Raw genomic sequence first — 19,205 nt, forward strand, 5'->3', positions numbered from 1 at the left:
ATCATGAGATGAATTGATATGCATGTCAAATGCATGTTTTATTAGATTCAAACTCAGTGATATCAGTAAACACGGGCGGGTTTCAGCCAATCGATTCACCGACCAATCAGCAACAGCCAAAGTGTCCATAAAGGCTCTCAGCTTGCCGTCTTTCCCCCTCCAGACCTTCTCAGAGACGGTTGTGCGTGTTATTGTCTGAACATACGAGCACCTCTCTTGTTTTTGTACATACCACCTTCTATAGTGTATTCCTTTATATATATTATTTCTAATTATAGTGTTATTTCTTTAGACTCTTGAGCCCTGCACTTCATTTCCATTGCGTCCATTGGTCGAGGCTCAAATGGAAAATAAAAACTTGAATCCATCGGTCCAACAGTGTGTGCAGACGTGCGTGTTGCTGGAGGAACAAGTCGGGACACGTCCCCCCCCCCACCGCACGAGGTAAAAGTTATTCTAATGTTCATAAGGACACAGTGGCGCTGCAGGAGGTGCGTGTTAGCGTCCGGGCGGGCCGGTCCAGACACGAACACGGAGCCGATTGAACTCGTGAGAAGAGATCCAGAAGATGTGCTGACGGACTCAGGCCCTCCGATGGGAGATGTGGGAGATGGCTTTTGCGTGCGACTGCAAAAACAACAAAAACGGATTTCTCAACTCTTTGAGTTTCGGAGAAGTCGCCGGCCGAGACAACGTCGACACGACCGCCGCATGAAATATGGAAATAAGTTTCTCTTTTCGTCCGCGAGAGCTTTGAGGGGAGAGCTGTGAGTCACCGGCAGCTCCGGGCCCTCAGCGAGTCTACACTTCCCCACGACTGTTGTTGGCTTTGCATGTGTGAGTGGACCCATCCCTTTTAGCACACACACTCTGTTAAACAAGCTCTCGTCAAACAGGTACTGGAGCAGAGCCTTGTCACAACACTGTTCCTGTGTATATATATATATTATTTTCTTTAAGCAATCTTGTTGCATCTTAAATGCTTTTTCAGGATGCGAGGTAAGAAAATCTGCATCTTCATTATTATGCATGATACATAAGCAACTAGAACGGGCACTCGGTAGAGCGCATACCTTCGCATATCACAAGATTGGGCATTGCATTATGAACATGTTGGCATTAGTTGCATGCCAATTAGATACAAATTGACATTGAAATAAGGTAAAAAGAAGATGTTGACCTTTTCATGACCTTGACCTTTGACCCGATCGATCCCAAAATCTAATCAAATGCTCCCTGGATAATAACCAATCATCCCACCAAATTTCATGCGATTCGGTTCAATACTTTGAGTTCTGCGAATAACACGCATACAAATAAATAAACGGCGATCAAAACCTAACCTTCCGCATTTTCAATGCGAAGGTAATTAAGAACTTATAACAGGGTTCTTACACATGTGGACCAGTGGATTTCCAGGACTTCTAACCAGATGTCCATGACCAAACTGAAATCTCGGTATAAACATGAAAAATTCTCTGCATAAATGAAAATGTGATAACAAATTTCCATGACTTTTCCAAAACTTTTATGATTTACGTTTTTCCAGGACTTTTCCAGGCCTGGAAATGACCATTTTAAAATTCCATGACTTTTCCAGGTTTTCCATGTCCGTACGAACCCCGTTATAAATCGGGATCGGCGATCACAAAATAGGTAAATTCATACGTCGCTAGCAGATCAGGGTCCAGCATGACTGGAGTCTCTCGCTGCACACTGGCTCCAGCTTTAAGCAGGAAGAGGATTCAGATGCACAGGAAGCCAGCGCAGACTTCGGTTTCCCATCCAGGAAGTTGGAGGCGTGTCTATTCGACTGAGTCGTGTGCAGCGTCAACCAATAAAATCAAAGAGATATTTACAAAACATAATGCAGAAAAAAAATCCCAAATTGCAGCCGTACCACCGAGTGGATCTTGGAAGTGCGGTCGGAGCGGTGGATCCAACAGAACGACCCGAGCACGAGAAAAGTGATCGACCGGAAAAGGCCGCGGTTGCGACCCATCAATCACCTTGAAGCCCCGCCCCTAAAGCGTCCCCTGCTTTATGGCCTGACTCTAAATGACCATAAAGTATAAATGATGACATCATGCTGTATAGAAGAAGACTAGAAACTAGAGACAGACATAAACTCATGTTCACAATGTTTACTGAGGGAATACATCAAGAGAGAAGTAGAGTCACTATATAGACTTCTATACAACATGGGGAGCCCCCTGGTGGTCAGGAGAGAGAATGCAGCTTTAACAAGTGAAGCATTGACTTCTATACAACCAGAGGAGTCGCCCCCTGGTGGTCAGGAGAGAGAATGCATCGGCTTCACTGAGACACAAACTCATGTTTACAACGTTTACTGAGGGAATCCGTCAAGTCATTTAGATAAACATCTGCCTTTTTTTTAAACCATGAAGGTCAAGTACACTTCCACATCGTCTTCACTCTCCAGAGCCGACGGTCACTAACGGAGCTGTTGGTGGATTTAGTTACCGTCGTTTGGGCGGAGCCAAACCTTTACGCAGATGAATAAGTATTCTCCCCCCCGACGGTCCACATGCGCCCAGTCAGAGCCCAGAGATGACCTCATCTCCTGCTGCTACCGTCCACAGGGACGGACAGAGGCCAGCGCCCGGCCGCTCGCGCCTCATTACAGCTCCGTATAAAACAACACGAGCACTAAATACTTCCATTACTGCGTCGGGCGCTTTGACTAAAATGCTCATCGTCTTTAAAAGAACATTTTAGTAAATATATTTAATAGGGGTGTGAATCACGAGAGGTCCCACGATACTCAAATATGTCGAGTATTGCAATGTAATACAACTTCAACTGCAAATGGTCACTTTGTCAACATATTGATCTAATAAGATAGAGTTGAATCATTTTTATTGCAACAAAATATGATTCAACAGGACATATATCCTATTTACCTGATATATAATATACATATACACTTTATATATATATATATATATATATAGACGCATATATGTACATAGATACATATATATATACACACTTATATATATATACATACACACATATAAATAAATATATAAAGACACTTGGCTTCCGTGTATCGAGACAATATTGCCACGCAAAATATTGTGATACTAAAGCAGTGTCGAATTTTTTAACCCATCCCTAATATTCAAAGAAGTATGCATATGTAATATTGATCCCGCAGCAGTTCTGTGTAAACCACCGACTGTATTGGGTGATTACTAAATTCCAAACACACATTCCACAACACTAAAAACAAGAACCGCAACATTGTGACTTCATGAAATCATATCGTCAGGGCGTGCCAACCGTAGACTTTGGTATTCTTCTCTCGGGGCTGATCAGAAGGTCAGTGATGAGGTGAAGGTAAAGAAGAAGACACTTCATGAATTAATAATGTCTCCCCTCCATTATTCTCCAGATGACTAAGTCTTAAGCTCTGAAATGCGATCAGCTGTTGAGCGATGTTGCCAAGAAACATGGACTTCCTATCTGGTGACCAGAGGACGTGTTCACCGCCCAGTGTTTAATATATATATATATATATATATATAAAATATCCATCCATCCATCATCAATACCGCTTATCCTCATTTGGGTCGCGGGGGCGCTGGAGCCGATCCCAGCTGACATATAAAATATATCATATATATGGAATTTAAATCCAATGTTTTCCATTCTCTAGGTTTCCCATGTGTGCCTCTAACGCTGATGACACAAGTTCAACAGCATCACTGCCAACAAGCTAAACCTCCTCTGCTTATGTAGAGTAAACAGCTGGTGTTCCTCTCCACAACATGTCCCCTCAATGAGGCAAAACACCCAACCGATGCTTCCTAATAGACACTCAATAGGTCACAGCCCGCCGGAAACTAAAAACACATCTTTTCCAATTATATCTGGAGTAAAACACAGATTAGCACTTCAGTGGCACTTAAATAGCTCTTATTGTGGTACTTTTGTAGTTCGACTATGTTGAGGAAATGTTACTTTCTGTATTCTTGTTGTTCTTAGTTTGTACTCTAGGTTGATGCACTTATTGTAAGTCGCTTTGGATAAAAGCGTCTGCTAAATGACATGTCATGTCATGTAATATTTGAACATGTCCCCTCAGGCCCCAAACCGGAAGCAGGATGCAATAACCAGCTCCACAGCTGACCTGAAGGACCCGGATTACCACACACATACATCGTACGTTTGATGATGGCGGTTGTTTTCAAAGGAAAATTAATCGGTTGTGCAATGAAGCTGTTCAAAGAAATGGTCATGGGATTGACGAGCCCGGGTGAAGCTAACGTTAGCCTGCTGATGACTCCCTCCTGGCCGGATCAGAGGAGGACGTGAACCGGCCTGTTGGGGGTTCGGACGAGACCGTTCAGCACCAGCAGGGTTCGGGTCGTCTCGTGGACCACTTCTGGGACTAAACAGGTCCCGGGCTCCTGCTGCTTCCGGGCAACTAAAAGCGTACTCTAATGAGAGCTAACGTTATCCGTAAAGGGGGTTAACGTTAACCTAGCTCCCGTTGCCCAGCAGGGGGGGATCAGCTTCCGATCTCTCCGTTAACACCGTTCACTTGCACATAAACGTCACGTTACGACCGGCGGAGTGAACGCGTACATGTCTGCTGCTGTGAGTTATCACGGGGACATTGTATCGCCAATTCGCGCCACAGTGCTAACCTAGTTAGCTCCGATGCTAATGTTGCTATCACACTAAACAGCTGATCGAGGCTGGTCTTCTGAAACCCAGCTGGCAAACTGTCAAAGCTCCGTGCTGTCGAGGTGACGTTCAACCGGGGACAGAGATAAATTAGAGCAGGTGTATTTCACTCGAACTTACCCAGGTAGATGTCCCCAAACGATCCACTTCCAATCTTCCTGCCCAGTCTATATCGGTTCCCCACTCTCAGCTCCATGGCTAGCGGTCGGTGTTCGGCTAGCAAGCGCGCTCGCTAGCTCCAAAATATCCCCCAAAAAATGTTTCAGGTGTAACAGCTCGAGCCTGTTTTAACAGCTAAAACAGGAGAAACACCCGACACATTAAAAAAATAAAAAATGAACCTCTTGGCAGCGATGGTGGGTGGGGGGGGGGGGTCTTCCTGCGGGTTGTCTCCCGGATGAAAGTCGGCTCTCGTAATCTTTCGCCGCTTATATCAAACCGACCCCGGGCTCATATCGGGCTAATACGCGGCTCGTGCGGAAGGTTAGACTTTATACTTTATGCTTCCGACGGTTTGAAGACGGATAATCGTTAACTGTCCGCGGATGAAGATGGATTTTGTTGGTGGGTGCCCGTCCGTCTTTTACTGTCTCCGTCGGTTTACTCGCAGGATGTGTCTGACGTCACTTCCATGCTGGGTGATGAGGGAGTTACACCACAGAGAGCATCGAGAGGAGAGAGCACCCAATAGACACCACGTCCCGTAACCGCTTCACTGGCCTTCGCCGTAAAGGAAATGACTGAACCCGGAAGTAACAATCAGCTTTTAATGTGATGCCATACGTTCAATTTATCTGATACAATCACATTTTCACATTTATACGGGCATTTATATATTTTTCTGAATTTAGATAGTCCACATATATTAGTAAACATAATAACAATAATAATTATTATTATTATTATTAGTAGTAGTAGTAGTAGTAGTAGTAGTAATATTAGTATTACTATTATTATTATTACGAGACATCGCTACTGCCACTACTCCCTCAAGTGGGTAAGTATTATTTAACCTAGCCGTCCTCGTTCGTTGCCCGCTGTTGTTGTTAGTATTTGTTTTTTTTGCTCGGGGTTCATCTTTTCAGAGTTAAAGACTCTGGTCCTGCACAACAACAAAAGAATGGTTCCTTTGTCCAGCTGGCCCGAGTCTTCCCTCTAATGGACAACAAGCCACACGGATTCCTCTCAAATAAACTCTGTGCACCTCTATGTTGTTGCACTTCTGCAGTATAGCATTGGAAAAAAAACTTTATCCAAAAGCGTCTTTAAAGAGGAACACAATACGTAAAACGTTTTGTAAAAAAAGTTTTAAAGTTTTTGTTTATAGTTCTTAATTTATGATGTATATGTTGTCGAAATGGTCTTTGTTGTTGTTGTTAGCTGTTTGCACTTTATTACTTGTTTATTATTATTACTACAACCACTTTATGTTGGACAAGAGAGAAGCATACTTTCAGATCTTCTGTATGTTTGCACAAATGGAAGAAGTGACAATAAAGATTACTTTGATTTTGACTTAAGTTATAAGTTCATTATTGAAGTACCGCATTTTACATGAAGGAACAATGTATCATCCGTACTTTTTGTTCACTCCCATGTCGTTTACATTTATGGAAATGAGGCTTTTATTCTGAAGGACTGCGGTCGGAAGTGTCTCGCTGTTGTTGCTCCGCAGGAAACGCCTCTCTGTTTCCCCCTTCCTGACAGTTTGTTTCCTCTGCTGATCGACAGTCAGTGAAATGGCTTTGCCCGTGGACGTGGACCAGCTTCCCCTGCTGAGAGAGGCCGGAGAGGGTCACGCAGTCGCTGGGAAGACGGACACGAGGGACACAGGCCGGTAACTTCCCGTACTCCGATACTCTGACGTCATTCTGTTTAGCGGGTCCAGGAGCAGCGTGGCAGTGACACTCATTAAAAGTTCAGCGCGAGTCAAATTGAGCTAATAATTGTCTTATTTCAATCTATCTTGTTTACATTTCGAAGCATAATGAGCTCATACATGATATAATAACGTGTTCTTGGATTGGTGCAAACCCATGGGATGTCCTTTGTTTCCGATGGTGTTCTCAGTATCGGAACAACTCAATACTATATATATTGGCATTTAAATTCCTGTTTGTATGGATGACTTAAAATGACTTAAGTATAAATGAATAAATGCATGAATAAATACAAGAATAAATAAATAAATGCTTAAATAAATGTATAAATAAATAAATAAATACAGGAATAAATAAATAAATGTATAAATAAATAAATAAATACAATAATAAATGTACATCATTAAATAAATGTATTTCTACATTTCTGTATTTCTTCATTTATTTATATCTCTATTTATGTGTCCACACGTATTTCTTCATTTATTTATGTGTGACATTTATGTGTCCGTATATGCAAATGAGCTGGGCGGTCCGAACCTCATTGTTGAACAAGTCAGTCAGGGTCAAGTCAGGGAGCAAGACAGAAGCAATCGATCCCTAGCACTTGGACCTGTAGACGAACAGCGTTTATTATGCATTCTTGTCTGTACATTCTAAATACTACTGTTGTTGAGTCACGGAATGTAAATACCTTCGCATTGAAAATGCCGGAAGGTTATGTTTTGATCGCCGTGTATTTATTTATTTATTTATTTGTATGCGTGTTATTCGCAAAACTCAAAAAGTATTGAACCGAATCGCATGAAATTTGGTGGGATGATTGTTTATTATCCGGGAACCAGTTGATTAGATTTTGGGATCGATCGGGTCAAAGGTCAAAGGTCATGAACAGGTCAAAATCTTTCGCAGAACTCAAAAAGTATTGAACCGAATCGCATGAAATTTTGTGGGATGATTGTTTATTATCCGGGGACCAGTTGATTAGATTTTTGGATCGATCGGGTCAAAGGTCAAAGGTCATGAACAGGTCAAAATCTTTCGCAGAACTCAAAAAGTATTGAACCGAATCGCATGAAATTTGGTGGGATGATTGTTTATTATCCGGGGACCAGTTGATTAGATTTTGGGATCGATCGGGTCAAAGGTCAAAGGTCATGAACAGGTCAAAATATTTCGCAGAACTCAAAAAGTATTGAACCGAATCGCATGAAATTTGGTGGGATGATTGTTTATTATCCGGGGACCAGTTGACTAGATTTTGGGATCGATCGGGTCAAAGGTCAAGGTCAAAGGTCATGAACAGGTCAAAATGTTCTTGAATCGCATGAAATTTGGTGGGATGATTGGTTATTATCCGGAGACCATTTGATTAGATTTTGGGATCAATCGGGTCAAAGGTCAAGGTCAAGGTTATGGAAAGGTCAAACTCTTTTTTTACCATAGCACGATACATTTTTGTCCAATTGGCATGCAACTCATGCCAAAATGTTCATAATTCAATGCCCAATCTTGTGATATGCGAAGGTATGCGCTCTACCGAGTGCCCATTCTAGTTTAAGGATGTTTTCAGCCGAGAAGTTAGTAGTTTAAGCATCAAATCTGTGGTCGGTTTATCGAGATTCAGCCTAATAAGGATATGCGACAGAGATTTGAGGTCCTGCTTGCGGGACCTCTGAGCTCCGGTCGCCGGGCGGCGGCGCTCAGCGCCGCTGTGTGGCCGCCGAGAGAAGCCTGATCTCGGCAGGACTTTTTGAAATGCTCCACTGGCTCTGACGTCTCCGTAGCGGCTAAACATGAGATATAATTAGGTTTTGGAGTATCTAAAGAGCACAAAGAGTTTATTCTTTATTAAAAGATAACGTTACGTCAATTTGACTGAGGGTTAAGATTCATAACTTCATATTGTAGCGACCCTGGGTCAGGAAAGCTACAAGACGTTTTATAGTTATTACCGTTTATTCGTAGCCTACGCCAAACAACAGTGAACACCGCAACACATTCTACTCCACTGTAAAGTATTTTACAGTGAATAATTGGAGGAAATTCATGAGCAAGAACAGTTGATGTGGTGACGTCACAAGAACAGAAAGACTGTCCTGCGTCCTCGAGAGTCTGGACTCCCAAGACCAGATTCCAAAGACCAGACTCCAAAAGAACACGAGTCTGTCAGTGTACTTGGAATTGATAAACGGCTGAAGTCAAAAAGCTGTCTAGGCTAACTTCTGCTAACGGTGAGCTGAGCGAGCCAACTTCAGCTTCATGTGCCAGGCAGAAGTAGTAGAGCATAACACACCAGGTGCATTACACTCCTGTGACCAATCATGCTTTAGAAAGAGGTTCGGACCGCCCCAGCTCATTTGAATATACGGACACGTAAATGTCACACATAAATAAATGAAGAAATACGTGGCATACCACTAATTAATGAAAAACACTGGTATCGGATCGGTAATCAGATCGGCAGATCTCCCCAAAAGTATTCTCTCTCCTGATCACCATGGGGCGACTTCTCTGGTTGTATATAAGTCTATGCTTCATATGTTAAAGCTGTATTCTTTCTCCTGACCACCAGGGGGCGACTCCTCTGGTTGTATAGAAGTCTATGCTTCATATGTTAAAGCTGTATTCTTTCTCCTGACCACCAGGGCGCGACTCTGGTTGTATAGTAGTCTCTCATTCCCTTCCCCCTATCCACAGACACCTGTGGTTGTTGTATCCCCAGGACATTTCAAGGCTATCTCCATGGCAACGACCATCTTGCGGACTGAGAACTCTGTCTCTTGTGGCCTGGGGGAGGACGACTTATCCGGCCAATCACTCACGAACTCTACACACACACTACACACTCTACACACACACTGATATGCATTCACTACCCTCACCCCCATCCCACGCCTTCGCCTGCTTTATGCCCCCAGTGTGGTCTACTGGCGCTCTAACGGGCTGCCAGATGGCTGGCTGCCTGTCTACGCTGGTTACCTTCTGCCCCCCTACGGCTGAGCTTGACCACCCAGTCTTTGGTTTACCTCCCCTCCCCCCTTCCTCACGTTGCATGTCTTGTTTAGATGTATGTGCTTTTGTGCTGAGGTGTTTTTTCTGCTCCCACACTGTACCCCTCTAGGGGCATATTCTGGGGGTTGTTTTTTTATTTTCTCCTCTCTTCCCTCGTGTTATGCTGTAATCTTCCTGGATCTGCCTGTAATTTCCCGCTTGCGGGATCAATAAAGTATACATCTATCTATCTATCTATCTAAATGACTTCTCTCTTGATGTATTCCCTCAGTAAACATTGTCAACATGAGTTTATGTCTCAATCTCTAGTTTCAAGTCTTCTTCAATACAGCATGATGTCATCATTTAGTACTTTATGGTCATTTATTTTTGTAAAATAGGATATCTTCGCAAAATATCCGCTTTTTCTGCACTCAGCTGGGGTCCAACCATTTTGTCCCAGAAGAGGTGGGGCTAAGAAGCAGTTTAGCCAATCACTCATTAAAGATATAATCGCACGTTCTCGTCAGGGGCTTTTAAAAAAAACGTGACAAAGGCCAGCGAGACTAGTGACTAGTTGGAAGTAAATGTTACGTGGTGTTTCTCTGTTATAGAAGAACAAGTTACACTCGTGGCTGGTAAGTTAAGAATGTGATTTTAATGTTCAACCAAATACACCAGTCTCACCTCGCCACCGTGTACTTCCACCAGGTTGGAGTCTTGTTTGGACCAACCAATGGATTCAAGCGGTGTCCATGAGGTCATCAACTATTCCCCCTCCCTCCTACCAGGTGAGGCGTCTTTGCTTCCAGCAGGTGAAAGGTGCAGTCGATGGCGCGATAACCACACTTCATACGCAACGTTTCATTCCCTCCTAGCCAAACACTACGACGCCGACACCACCGAACCCATCAGCTGTAGCCTTCGGTCTTTGGAGGAGCTGTTGTCGTGGAAACGAAACGAGGCGAACCCCTTCAATGTGGCGGCGGTCCCCCTGGCACCTCGGGAGCCTCCTCTCGCCCGAAGTCCCCGTCGCACCATGGTGTCTCACGACATGATGGGAGGCTACCTGGAGGACCGGTATGGCAGCATGTGTAGTGCTTCTTCCAGATCATTACTTATGCACAGGAGTAGTCGTGGTTGTAGTCGTAGTAGCGACTCCTCTGGTTGTATAGAAGTCTATGCTTCATGTGTTAAAGCTGCATTCTCTCTCCTGACCACCAGGGGGCGACTCCTCTGGTTGTATAGAAGTATATGCTTCATGTGTTAAAGCTGCATTCTCGTTCCTGTCCACCAGGGGGCGACTCCTCTGATTGTATAGAAGTATATGCTTCATGTGTTAAAGCTGCATTCTCGATCCTGTCCACCAGGGGGCGACTCCTCTGGTTGTATAGAAGTATATATAGTGACTCTACTTCTCTTGATGTATTCCCTCAGCAAACATTGTAAAAATGAGTTTATGTCTCAGTCTCTAGTTTCAAGTCTTCTTCTATACAGCATGATGTCATCATTTAGTACATTATGGTTATTTAGAGTCACACAGACCATAAAGCAGGGTATTATTTAGGGGGCGGGGCTACCTCTTGATTGACAGTGTGCTACCACAGCGTTACTGGGAGTTGTTCAGGGTTTTGGTCCTGTAACCCTCTCACAGTGTGTTTTTACTGTGAGAGGGTTACAGTTGTAAGTCGTGAAGTTTGTTCGTTCATTCTTCCATTAAATATTATCAAGACCCTTTTAACATAATGCTTTGCCATGCTTTCTTCTCTGTGGTCAAGGTTTACCCAGGGGACACATTCAGAGGCCCCTTATGCCTTCTACCACTGGCAGTACATTGACATTTTCAACTACTTCACACACAACCTGGTGACGATCCCTCCGGCCGTGTGGACCAACGCAGCGCACAAACATGGAGTTGTTGTTCTCGGTGAGTCAAAAGGCTGAATATAAACCCAACCAGGTCCCGTAGAATTTGATGGCACAACCATTTCAGTTCGGTCCTCCTGTCTCCATCTGTAAAATCTCCCGTTGGGATGCTTCTTCAGGGACCTTCATCACAGAGTGGACCGACGGAGCTGCGGCGTGCGAGTCCTTCCTGAAGGAGGAGGAGTCGTACCGGGCGGTGGCTGATAAACTGGTTCAGATCAGCCACTGTTACGGCTTTGAGGGCTGGCTCATCAACATAGAGAACGCCCTCAGTGTGAGTACCACGTTGAGTTCTTAGTCAAACCCCCTGGATGGGCTCTTGTTGGCACCCTTAGGAGGTGGAAATGTTCTGGATATAACCCCTTGGGGGTAAGGTTATACATGAGACCTTTTCGGAACTATAGGAGTTCTTAACCCTTGTGTTGCCTTAGGGTCATTTTGACCCGAATCAATATTACACCCTCCCCCCGCCTTTGGGTCATTTTGACCCGATTCAATGTTTCACCCTCCTGTTACCTTTATATTTACTAACATATTTTACCCTTTGGGTTCAATTTGACGCCAGCAATTAAAACCTCCAGAAAATTATTAGAATTAATATTGTTTTCCAAGTTTAAGTGTGAGGCACTTTATGTTTGTTTGTTGACTACCAAAAGAACAACGACATTAAACATTGAATGGGGTCAAATTAATCCTAAGGCGGGGGGAGGGTGTAATATTGATTCGGGTCAAAATGACCCTAAGGCAACACAAGGGTTAATCAAACCCACTTGTTAGCACCCTTAGAAGGTGGAAAGGTTCTGGATATAACCTCTGGGGGGTAAAGTTCTACATGAGACCTTTCGAAAATATAGGAATTCTTAGTCGAACCCACTGGATGGGCTCTTGTTGGCACCCTTAGAAGTTGGAAAGGTTCTGGATATAACCTCTGGGGGTAAGGTTAGTCAAACCCACTTGTTAGCACCCTTAGAAGTTGGAAATATTCTGGACCAGAGGTTTCTGGATGGACCCATTACACCAGGGCTATTCAACTTCAGTAGCAAGTGGGCCGAATAAGAAAATCACGGGGGGTGTGAGGGCCGCACAGAATATTGATCAAATAATGGCTAAAAATGAAAAACAGTAATGTATATTTCCACAGGTAAACAGTCACACACGAAAATGCGTCGGTATTGTGTGGCAAAAGTGTTGCGAACAAGCATCACGATAAACATGTTTCAAAGTGTAAATATCCGCTCAAGGTAACCAGTTGTTTCAGATCCCTTCAACCAAACTGTTCCCATGAAAACATAAGAAATGTGACTTAATGGATCAATATATAAATTACTTGAGCTGAAACTAATATCTGGTGGTGCAGCGCACAGACTGCATGTCTTTGAGTGCAGACTCCTTTTGCGTGAAAGAGATCGAAACCAGGTCGGGCGATCTTTTTATTTTTATTTTTTCGAAAATGTGTTTCTTCATCCGTGGCTGTGATGCGCTGCTCACTTATACAATCGTAATCGCCGAAATGGATATGAACGGTGGCTTGAAGATCTCCAGCAATATGTTTGTGAATGTGTGACGAGTCTGGTGAGCGAGACAGAGCCCCGCTGCAGATGTGAAGAGAACACAACGCAGTCACGCGTAGGGAAACCAGTAGGTTTGAAAACCAGTAGGGGTGTAACACCGGCAACCAACACGGTGCGTAACATAAAGATGTAACCATACAGGTTTGGTTGAGGCAACAGTGAAACTCAATGGCTCTGGGTTAGATGTCTCAATGTATAAAAGAGGCGTGTCCGTCAGTTTTATTTTTTCTTACCAAGCTATACTGATTTGCAGGCAGTCTTGCGGGCCATAGTTAAACTCAAACGGGCCGTATCCGGCCCTCGGGCCGCTAGTTGAATAGGCCTGCATTACACCATAGGAGGGTTCTCTATAGAGCCTATAGATGCAGATCCGAGCCCATCCCCACTGACCTAGAATTTGCTCTACTTAAGGTCCCCCGTGGATGAAAGGTACAGAACTGGGTGATTCACAAGCAAATAGATGTACTGTCACTTATCCAGAGAGATGTCCTCACATGTTTCGGATGGTTTGGCAGAGGATTTTGTACATAGACGGGTCCGGGAGAATGAATTCTACTGAATTTGGGGATGTGTATAATTAAGATGTACTCATATTCTTGGATGAATTGCCATGAAAATGAGGTTGGATTAATTGTAATGAATGGAGTGCTCCTCTGATTTTTCATCTAGCGCCATCATCAGGTCAACAGCACTTTGGCTACAGAACTAAAGACGCTGCCATCTGATTATTAACGAACCTTAGACGTTGGAGTGGCCTTTCTCTTCGACCTCTTGGCCTGAAAGCGTGTAAAGACCCTGTGCTGCCCTCTGCCCGCAGGAAGTTGCGGTGAAGAACACGCCTCTGTTCCTGCGCTATCTGACGGACCAGATGCGGGAGCGGGTGCCCGGCAGCCTGGTGCTGTGGTACGACAGCGTGGTCGAGAGCGGGAAGCTGACGTGGCAAAATGAGCTCAATCAGTCCAACAGGTAGATCAAGTGAAGCCACAAGCGCTCTGTCCAGGTAGAGTCTGCAGTTCCCTCTACAGCCGCCCAACCCTTCATCTCAATGTCTTCACACCAGGATGTTTTTCGACGTAGCAGTAGCAGTAGTAGCAGCAGTAGTAGCAGCAGTAGCAGTAGTAGCAGTAGCAGCAGTAGCAGTAGTAGCAGTAGTAGCAGCAGCAGCAGTAGCAGTAGCAGCAGCAGCAGTAGTAGCAGCAGTAGCAGTAGTAGCAGTAGCAGCAGCAGTAGTAGCAGTAGTAGTAGCAGTAGTAGTAGTAGCAGTAGCAGTAGCAGTAGCAGTAGTAGTAGTAGTAGTAGTAGCAGTAGTAGCAGTAGTAGTAGTAGTAGTAGTAGTAGCAGTAGTAGTAGTAGCAGTTGTAGTTGTAGTAGTAGTAGTAGTGGTAGTGGTAGTAGTAGCCAACTTAGAAGTGCCTAACAATTGCATTCTCTCTAATGTCCACCAGGGGGCGACTCCTCTGGTTGTATAGAAGTCTCTATAATGACTCTACTTGATGTATTCCCTCAGTAAACATTGTAAACATGAGTGTACGTCTCGATCAGGGTGTTTTTCGACGCCTGTGATGGTTTCTTCACCAACTACAACTGGACGGAGCAGAGCCTGGAGTGGATGAAGGGCTACAGCGGGGTCCAAGGCCGCTACGCCGACGTCTACGTCGGGGTGGACGTGTTCGCCCGAGGCAAGGTGGTGGGAGGGAAGCTGGACACGAACAAGGTACACGCACCCCGGAACACGTCCGCTTGAGTCTAACGCGGCGCTCGTCTTCCTCATTGACGGTACCCACCTCCTTGTTTTTCGGGTCGACCTCAAGGCGCTGGAGGTCATTCGGAAGCACGGCTTCTCCACTGCCATCTTCGCGCCGGGCTGGGTGTACGAGTCCCAGAATGAAAAGGCCGAGTTCCGCAAGGACCAGGACAAGTGAGACCAGCACCTTCGTCACCGGACACGTGAATGCACAGGTTCAACTCTTTGAGAGGGTTTGATCTAACCGGGCCCCGGGGCCCCGTCTGCAGGTTCTGGGCTCTTCTGTCCGACTACCTGTCCATCCACCGGCCGGCCTCACCGCTTCCCTTCATCTCCTCCTTCTGCCAGGGCTTCGGGAAGGCCTTCTACCATAGGGGACAGGTACTGACGGGGGTGGATCTCCAAAGGCAGGGTGACCGTTGCATAACACATTTTGTTGGATAATTTAAATAATTTAAAGACCATTTTAAGCCACGTTGTGGGAATAGGCAGACATTGGAATGTGGAAACAAATTGACAGGAAGTACATTTCTCAGGCTCTGTGATCTGTCCGAGTCCTTATCATGTAGGAAAGACCCGGGCAAACGTGATTTATTCCGGAATCACGTTTGCCAAATTTTTTTTGTACGATTTTACAATATTTTCACAATGCAAGAGAACATGCAGAGCATATTACGTTAAACACATTAAACAGAACCGTACACAGCAAGTTAGGAAAATAAGTAAAAATTAAAATACACAAGTACAAAATTAAAAGTAAATAGATAGTTCCCCCCACCTAAAGAGAAAAAAATAAAATAAATAAATAAAAATAATAGGTTGGTGCATAGGATGATGACACAGCAGATACCGCAACGACACGTTGCATAATTCAGAGCTCCAAATATTTACATTACTATTGTATCCATGTATTCCAAATAAGGCTGCCAGATATTCAAAAATAACGTGTGTCTTTCTAAGACTATTAGTATTTTTTTCCAGAGGGATACAGCTGTTTATTTCCACATCCCATCTGTCCATCAGAGTGGGGGAATCAGACCTCCAGGTCATTGCTATGCATTTCCTGGCCACACATAAAGCAATTTCTACAAATTTAGTTTGGATCTTCGTCAAAGACCCGTTGAAAGTTGTGATGTTTCCAGTAAACGCAGCTCAGGGTCCAATGGGGAGGTGACCCTGTGATCTGAGTTAAGGCGTTACAAAGGTCGAACCAACAGGGCCTCACCTTTTGCGCGAAGCACGTTTGCCAAATTTGAGCGATATCTAACGTCAGCAGGATGTCATACAACATAAGTCTGTGTGTGTGTGTGTGTGTGTAGCGTGAGTCCCACAGGAGCTGGTTCAACCTGAGCGCCCAAGAGGTCCAGCCCTTGTACTACCACACGCGGCTGGAGGGCGGCGGCTGGTTCGGATGCCGCGGCTGTCCAGAAGACGCCTGGAGCGGAGGCTGCTCGCTGCTGCTGGAGGGCCTCCTCCCCGCCACACACACCTCCCCCGTCTGTGCCAAGTGTGTGTGTGTGTTCCTCGGTCACCCTTGCGTCATCTCGCATTGCATCCACAGCACTCTGTTCTGAATCTCTCGCAGGATCTTGTGCCTCCACGTCCCCCTGGCGCCGAAGACCCTGGTGACCCTCGTCTTCAAGCCGTCCGCCGGCGTCAAAGTGTCCCTGGAGCTGAAGACCACGGACGCCAGTCCGTGCTCGCACGTGGCCGTCCAGGACGTCAAACGTACGCTCCTCGCAGTGCCGCGACGCCACGCGTAGTTTGGGATTACCCAGATGACCCGTTTTATCGGATGTTTCCATAGCGACGGCGTCTCCCGCGGGCGAGGAGCTCCAGCTGGTGAGCCGGTTGGCCCAGCTGTGCGGCGGCCCGAGTCCAGACGGCTGGACGGTCGGGTAAGGAGCGCCGGCGGTCAGCGGCTCACGGCGTTGGGTTTGGTTGTTGAGTCGACGTCTCCGTGGTGTCACAGGTGCGCCCAGCTGGAGCTCCGCGGCTGCGTCCTCAGAGAGGTGTGTGTGAGCGTCCAGAGGGACGGAGCGCCCCGAGACACGGAGTTCAGCTGCAGGCTGGGAGAGATCCAGGTGAGGTCACGAGGTCACCGGGAACACTGGGAACACCGGGGAGGACGACCTGTAGTCAGGGTACACTGAGCACCTATAGCTCTCTCGCTCTCTCTCTCCCTCCATTCCAAATTACCCTATCTCTCTCGCTCACTCCTTCCTTCCCACATTCCCCTCTCTCTCTCTCCCTCTGTCTCCTCTCTCTCCCATCCCAAATTCCCCTCTCTTCCTCCCTCTCCCTCTCTCTCCCCCTCTCTCCCCCCCCTCAGCTCTTTGACGTAGCTGATCTCCAGGTCCCCCCTCTCCCGGTGGAGGGCCTGTGTGTGTACGACGTGGTGTGGCTGCGCGGCGCCGGCCTGCGCCTGAACGCCACGCTGCGCTGGGAGTACCCGGCGGAGCTCACGCGACACTTCCGGGTGTACTGGCGCCGGCTGAGAGGGCCCGACCCCAGGACCCCCCCGGGGCAGCGGGTCCTGGTGGGCCGGGCCTACTCCACCCTGTTCAGAGTGACGGAGCTGGCGGTGCCGGAGGCGCCCTGCGTGGTGGAGCTGCTGGTGGAGCCGGTGAGCAGGAAGGGCCTCCCGGTGCCCGAGGGCCACTGGGGGAGGCGGAGCCTCAGCTACACGGAGGACACGCCGCAGTGACGGAGCAGAACCGCTTAGCGGGCCGCTCCACCCGGGACGGCGCTGCATTCAGGGCTCCGATGGCAAATTCAACATTCCCAAATCGGAGCACTTTGTTTTTGGCTCCTGAATTGTGAAGAGACAGTTGTGGCCCTCCCCCTCCCGCTACCTTTAAACCTGATGGCACTACATGTTTAGATTTACGTGGAGCCATTGACAAAAAAAGCACTTTAATTGACTTTAACCAATCCCAACCCTCATTCTCTGCACTAGCGTGCACATTGGGATCTGAGCTCTGAGTGTCAACACAGTCGTCTCCATGACAACCGGGCAGCGTGCCAGGTAAAGAGCTAGCGAGTGCATCTTAAGATCCCCAAATTAGTTATCAAGAGGCAACGAGAAGATCCACACCAGCGTCTCGGATGTGTCGGGAGGCCGAGGTCACGCTTATTTCGCAATAATGCCAAAAATACTCACGATTTATTGTTCCAGATATTCTATTCCTTTCTTCCCATATATATGCTAATTAGTTTTTTTTTTAATAAGCTGCATGTTCAAGATGTATGCAACATCAACGAGATGAGAACAAATGAAGCCTGATGGCTTTAGACCCCGTCACATCATCACACCATAAATGACCACATATGATCATCATAACACCATAAATGACCACATATGATCATCATAACATCATAAATGACCACATATGATCATAACACCATAATTGACCACATATGATCATCATCACACCATAAATGACCACATATGATCATCATATCATAAATGACCAAATGATCATCCTAACACCATAAATGACCACATATGATCATATCATAAATGACCACATATGATCATCATAACATCATAAATGACCACATGATCATCATAACACCATAAATAACCACATATAACATCAATGACTAAATGATCATCATAACACCATAAATAACCACATATAACATCATAAATGACTAAATGATCATCATAACACCATAAATGATCATAACACCATAAATGACCACATGATCATAACACCATAAATAACCACATATAACATCATAAATGACTAAATGATCATAACACCATAAATGACCACATAGGATCATCATAACACCATAAATGACCACATAACATAAATAACCACATATATCATAATTGACCAAATGATCATCATAACACCATAAATGACCACATATGATCATCGGGGGGGATGTTTCTCTTCCACCACCACGCTTCACCCAAATATAGTATTCACACATCAAGGGCTGCATCCCAGAGTTAGGTTGCACTAAATGTCAAACTAGAATGAAAATGATTAATGTAAAAGGTGTTTCTGCTTCGCTGATTTAATTGTATCCATGAAAGTTGAGGGAAATAAAAAGACATTTTTATAAATTAAAGTTGTTTGTGGTCCTTTTGTTCAGGCCTACATGTAGATAGTGTCTCTCTCTCTGTATGCCTGAGTTCTTATGGTCCGTCTTTAACCCTTAATGTTTTGTTAAGGTCATTTAGACACACACACCTAGACGCTTCCACTGGTTACCCCCATCCCATTGCTATGAATTGTGGGTAATTCCCTTGAGCACTTATGTGAAAGGCTCAGTGTCTGCCAGAGAGCCCTCAAACACTGACAGCAGGCCAATGGGCCACTCCGTCCCATTCAAAGTGGACAAACCAGGTGCATCATG

The 19,205-nt window shown here is 45.6% G+C and overlaps 2 protein-coding genes across 7 annotated transcripts in view; one reads left to right on the forward strand and one right to left on the reverse strand.

Moving 5' to 3' along the window:
* Nucleotides 1–5,562, reverse strand: part of csnk1da (casein kinase 1, delta a) — a 19,501-nt gene extending 13,939 nt beyond the window's left edge. Inside the window, exon 1 of one of the 2 annotated variants that reach the window (XM_056408212.1) lies at nt 4,837–5,562. In XM_056408212.1, the coding sequence (XP_056264187.1) occupies nt 4,837–4,912 (76 nt within the window). In that variant the 5' untranslated portion in view covers nt 4,913–5,562. The remainder of the gene's footprint in view (nt 1–4,836) is intronic. The other variant, XM_056408213.1, reaches the window with a different exon arrangement.
* engase (endo-beta-N-acetylglucosaminidase) lies at nt 3,076–18,917 on the forward strand. Of its 5 annotated transcripts, none has more exons than XM_056408207.1 (15): nt 3,076–4,188; nt 6,448–6,553; nt 10,302–10,381; nt 10,469–10,670; nt 11,369–11,517; nt 11,636–11,790; nt 13,905–14,053; nt 14,630–14,801; nt 14,899–15,005; nt 15,101–15,212; nt 16,151–16,338; nt 16,417–16,559; nt 16,639–16,729; nt 16,804–16,915; nt 17,164–18,917. In XM_056408207.1, exons 2-15 carry the CDS (start codon nt 6,456–6,458, stop codon nt 17,536–17,538), a joined length of 2,133 nt encoding a protein of 710 aa, XP_056264182.1. In that variant the 5' UTR covers nt 3,076–4,188; nt 6,448–6,455; the 3' UTR covers nt 17,539–18,917. The 5 variants fall into 5 exon arrangements, with proteins under 5 accessions (XP_056264182.1, XP_056264183.1, XP_056264186.1 ...); XM_056408208.1 differs by lacking the exon at nt 3,076–4,188 and adding an exon at nt 4,195–4,425; XM_056408211.1 differs by lacking the exon at nt 3,076–4,188 and adding an exon at nt 9,322–10,228 and having other exon boundaries at nt 6,465–6,553.
* The last annotated feature ends 288 nt before the right edge of the window (nt 18,918–19,205 follow it).

Source organism: Pseudoliparis swirei, chromosome 23 (assembly GCF_029220125.1).
Source record: "Pseudoliparis swirei isolate HS2019 ecotype Mariana Trench chromosome 23, NWPU_hadal_v1, whole genome shotgun sequence".
Lineage (NCBI taxonomy): Eukaryota > Metazoa > Chordata > Actinopteri > Perciformes > Liparidae > Pseudoliparis > Pseudoliparis swirei.

Bases quoted from the DNA above. Each gene is read 5' to 3' on its own strand.
- engase (XM_056408207.1), top strand. From the start codon at position 6,456: ATGGCTTTGCCCGTGGACGTGGACCAGCTTCCCCTGCTGAGAGAGGCC. The intron at 11,518-11,635 runs GTGAGTCAAAAG...ATGCTTCTTCAG, and splicing joins ACATGGAGTTGTTGTTCTCG to GGACCTTCATCACAGAGTGG. The intron at 15,213-16,150 runs GTACTGACGGGG...GTGTGTGTGTAG, and splicing joins CCTTCTACCATAGGGGACAG to CGTGAGTCCCACAGGAGCTG.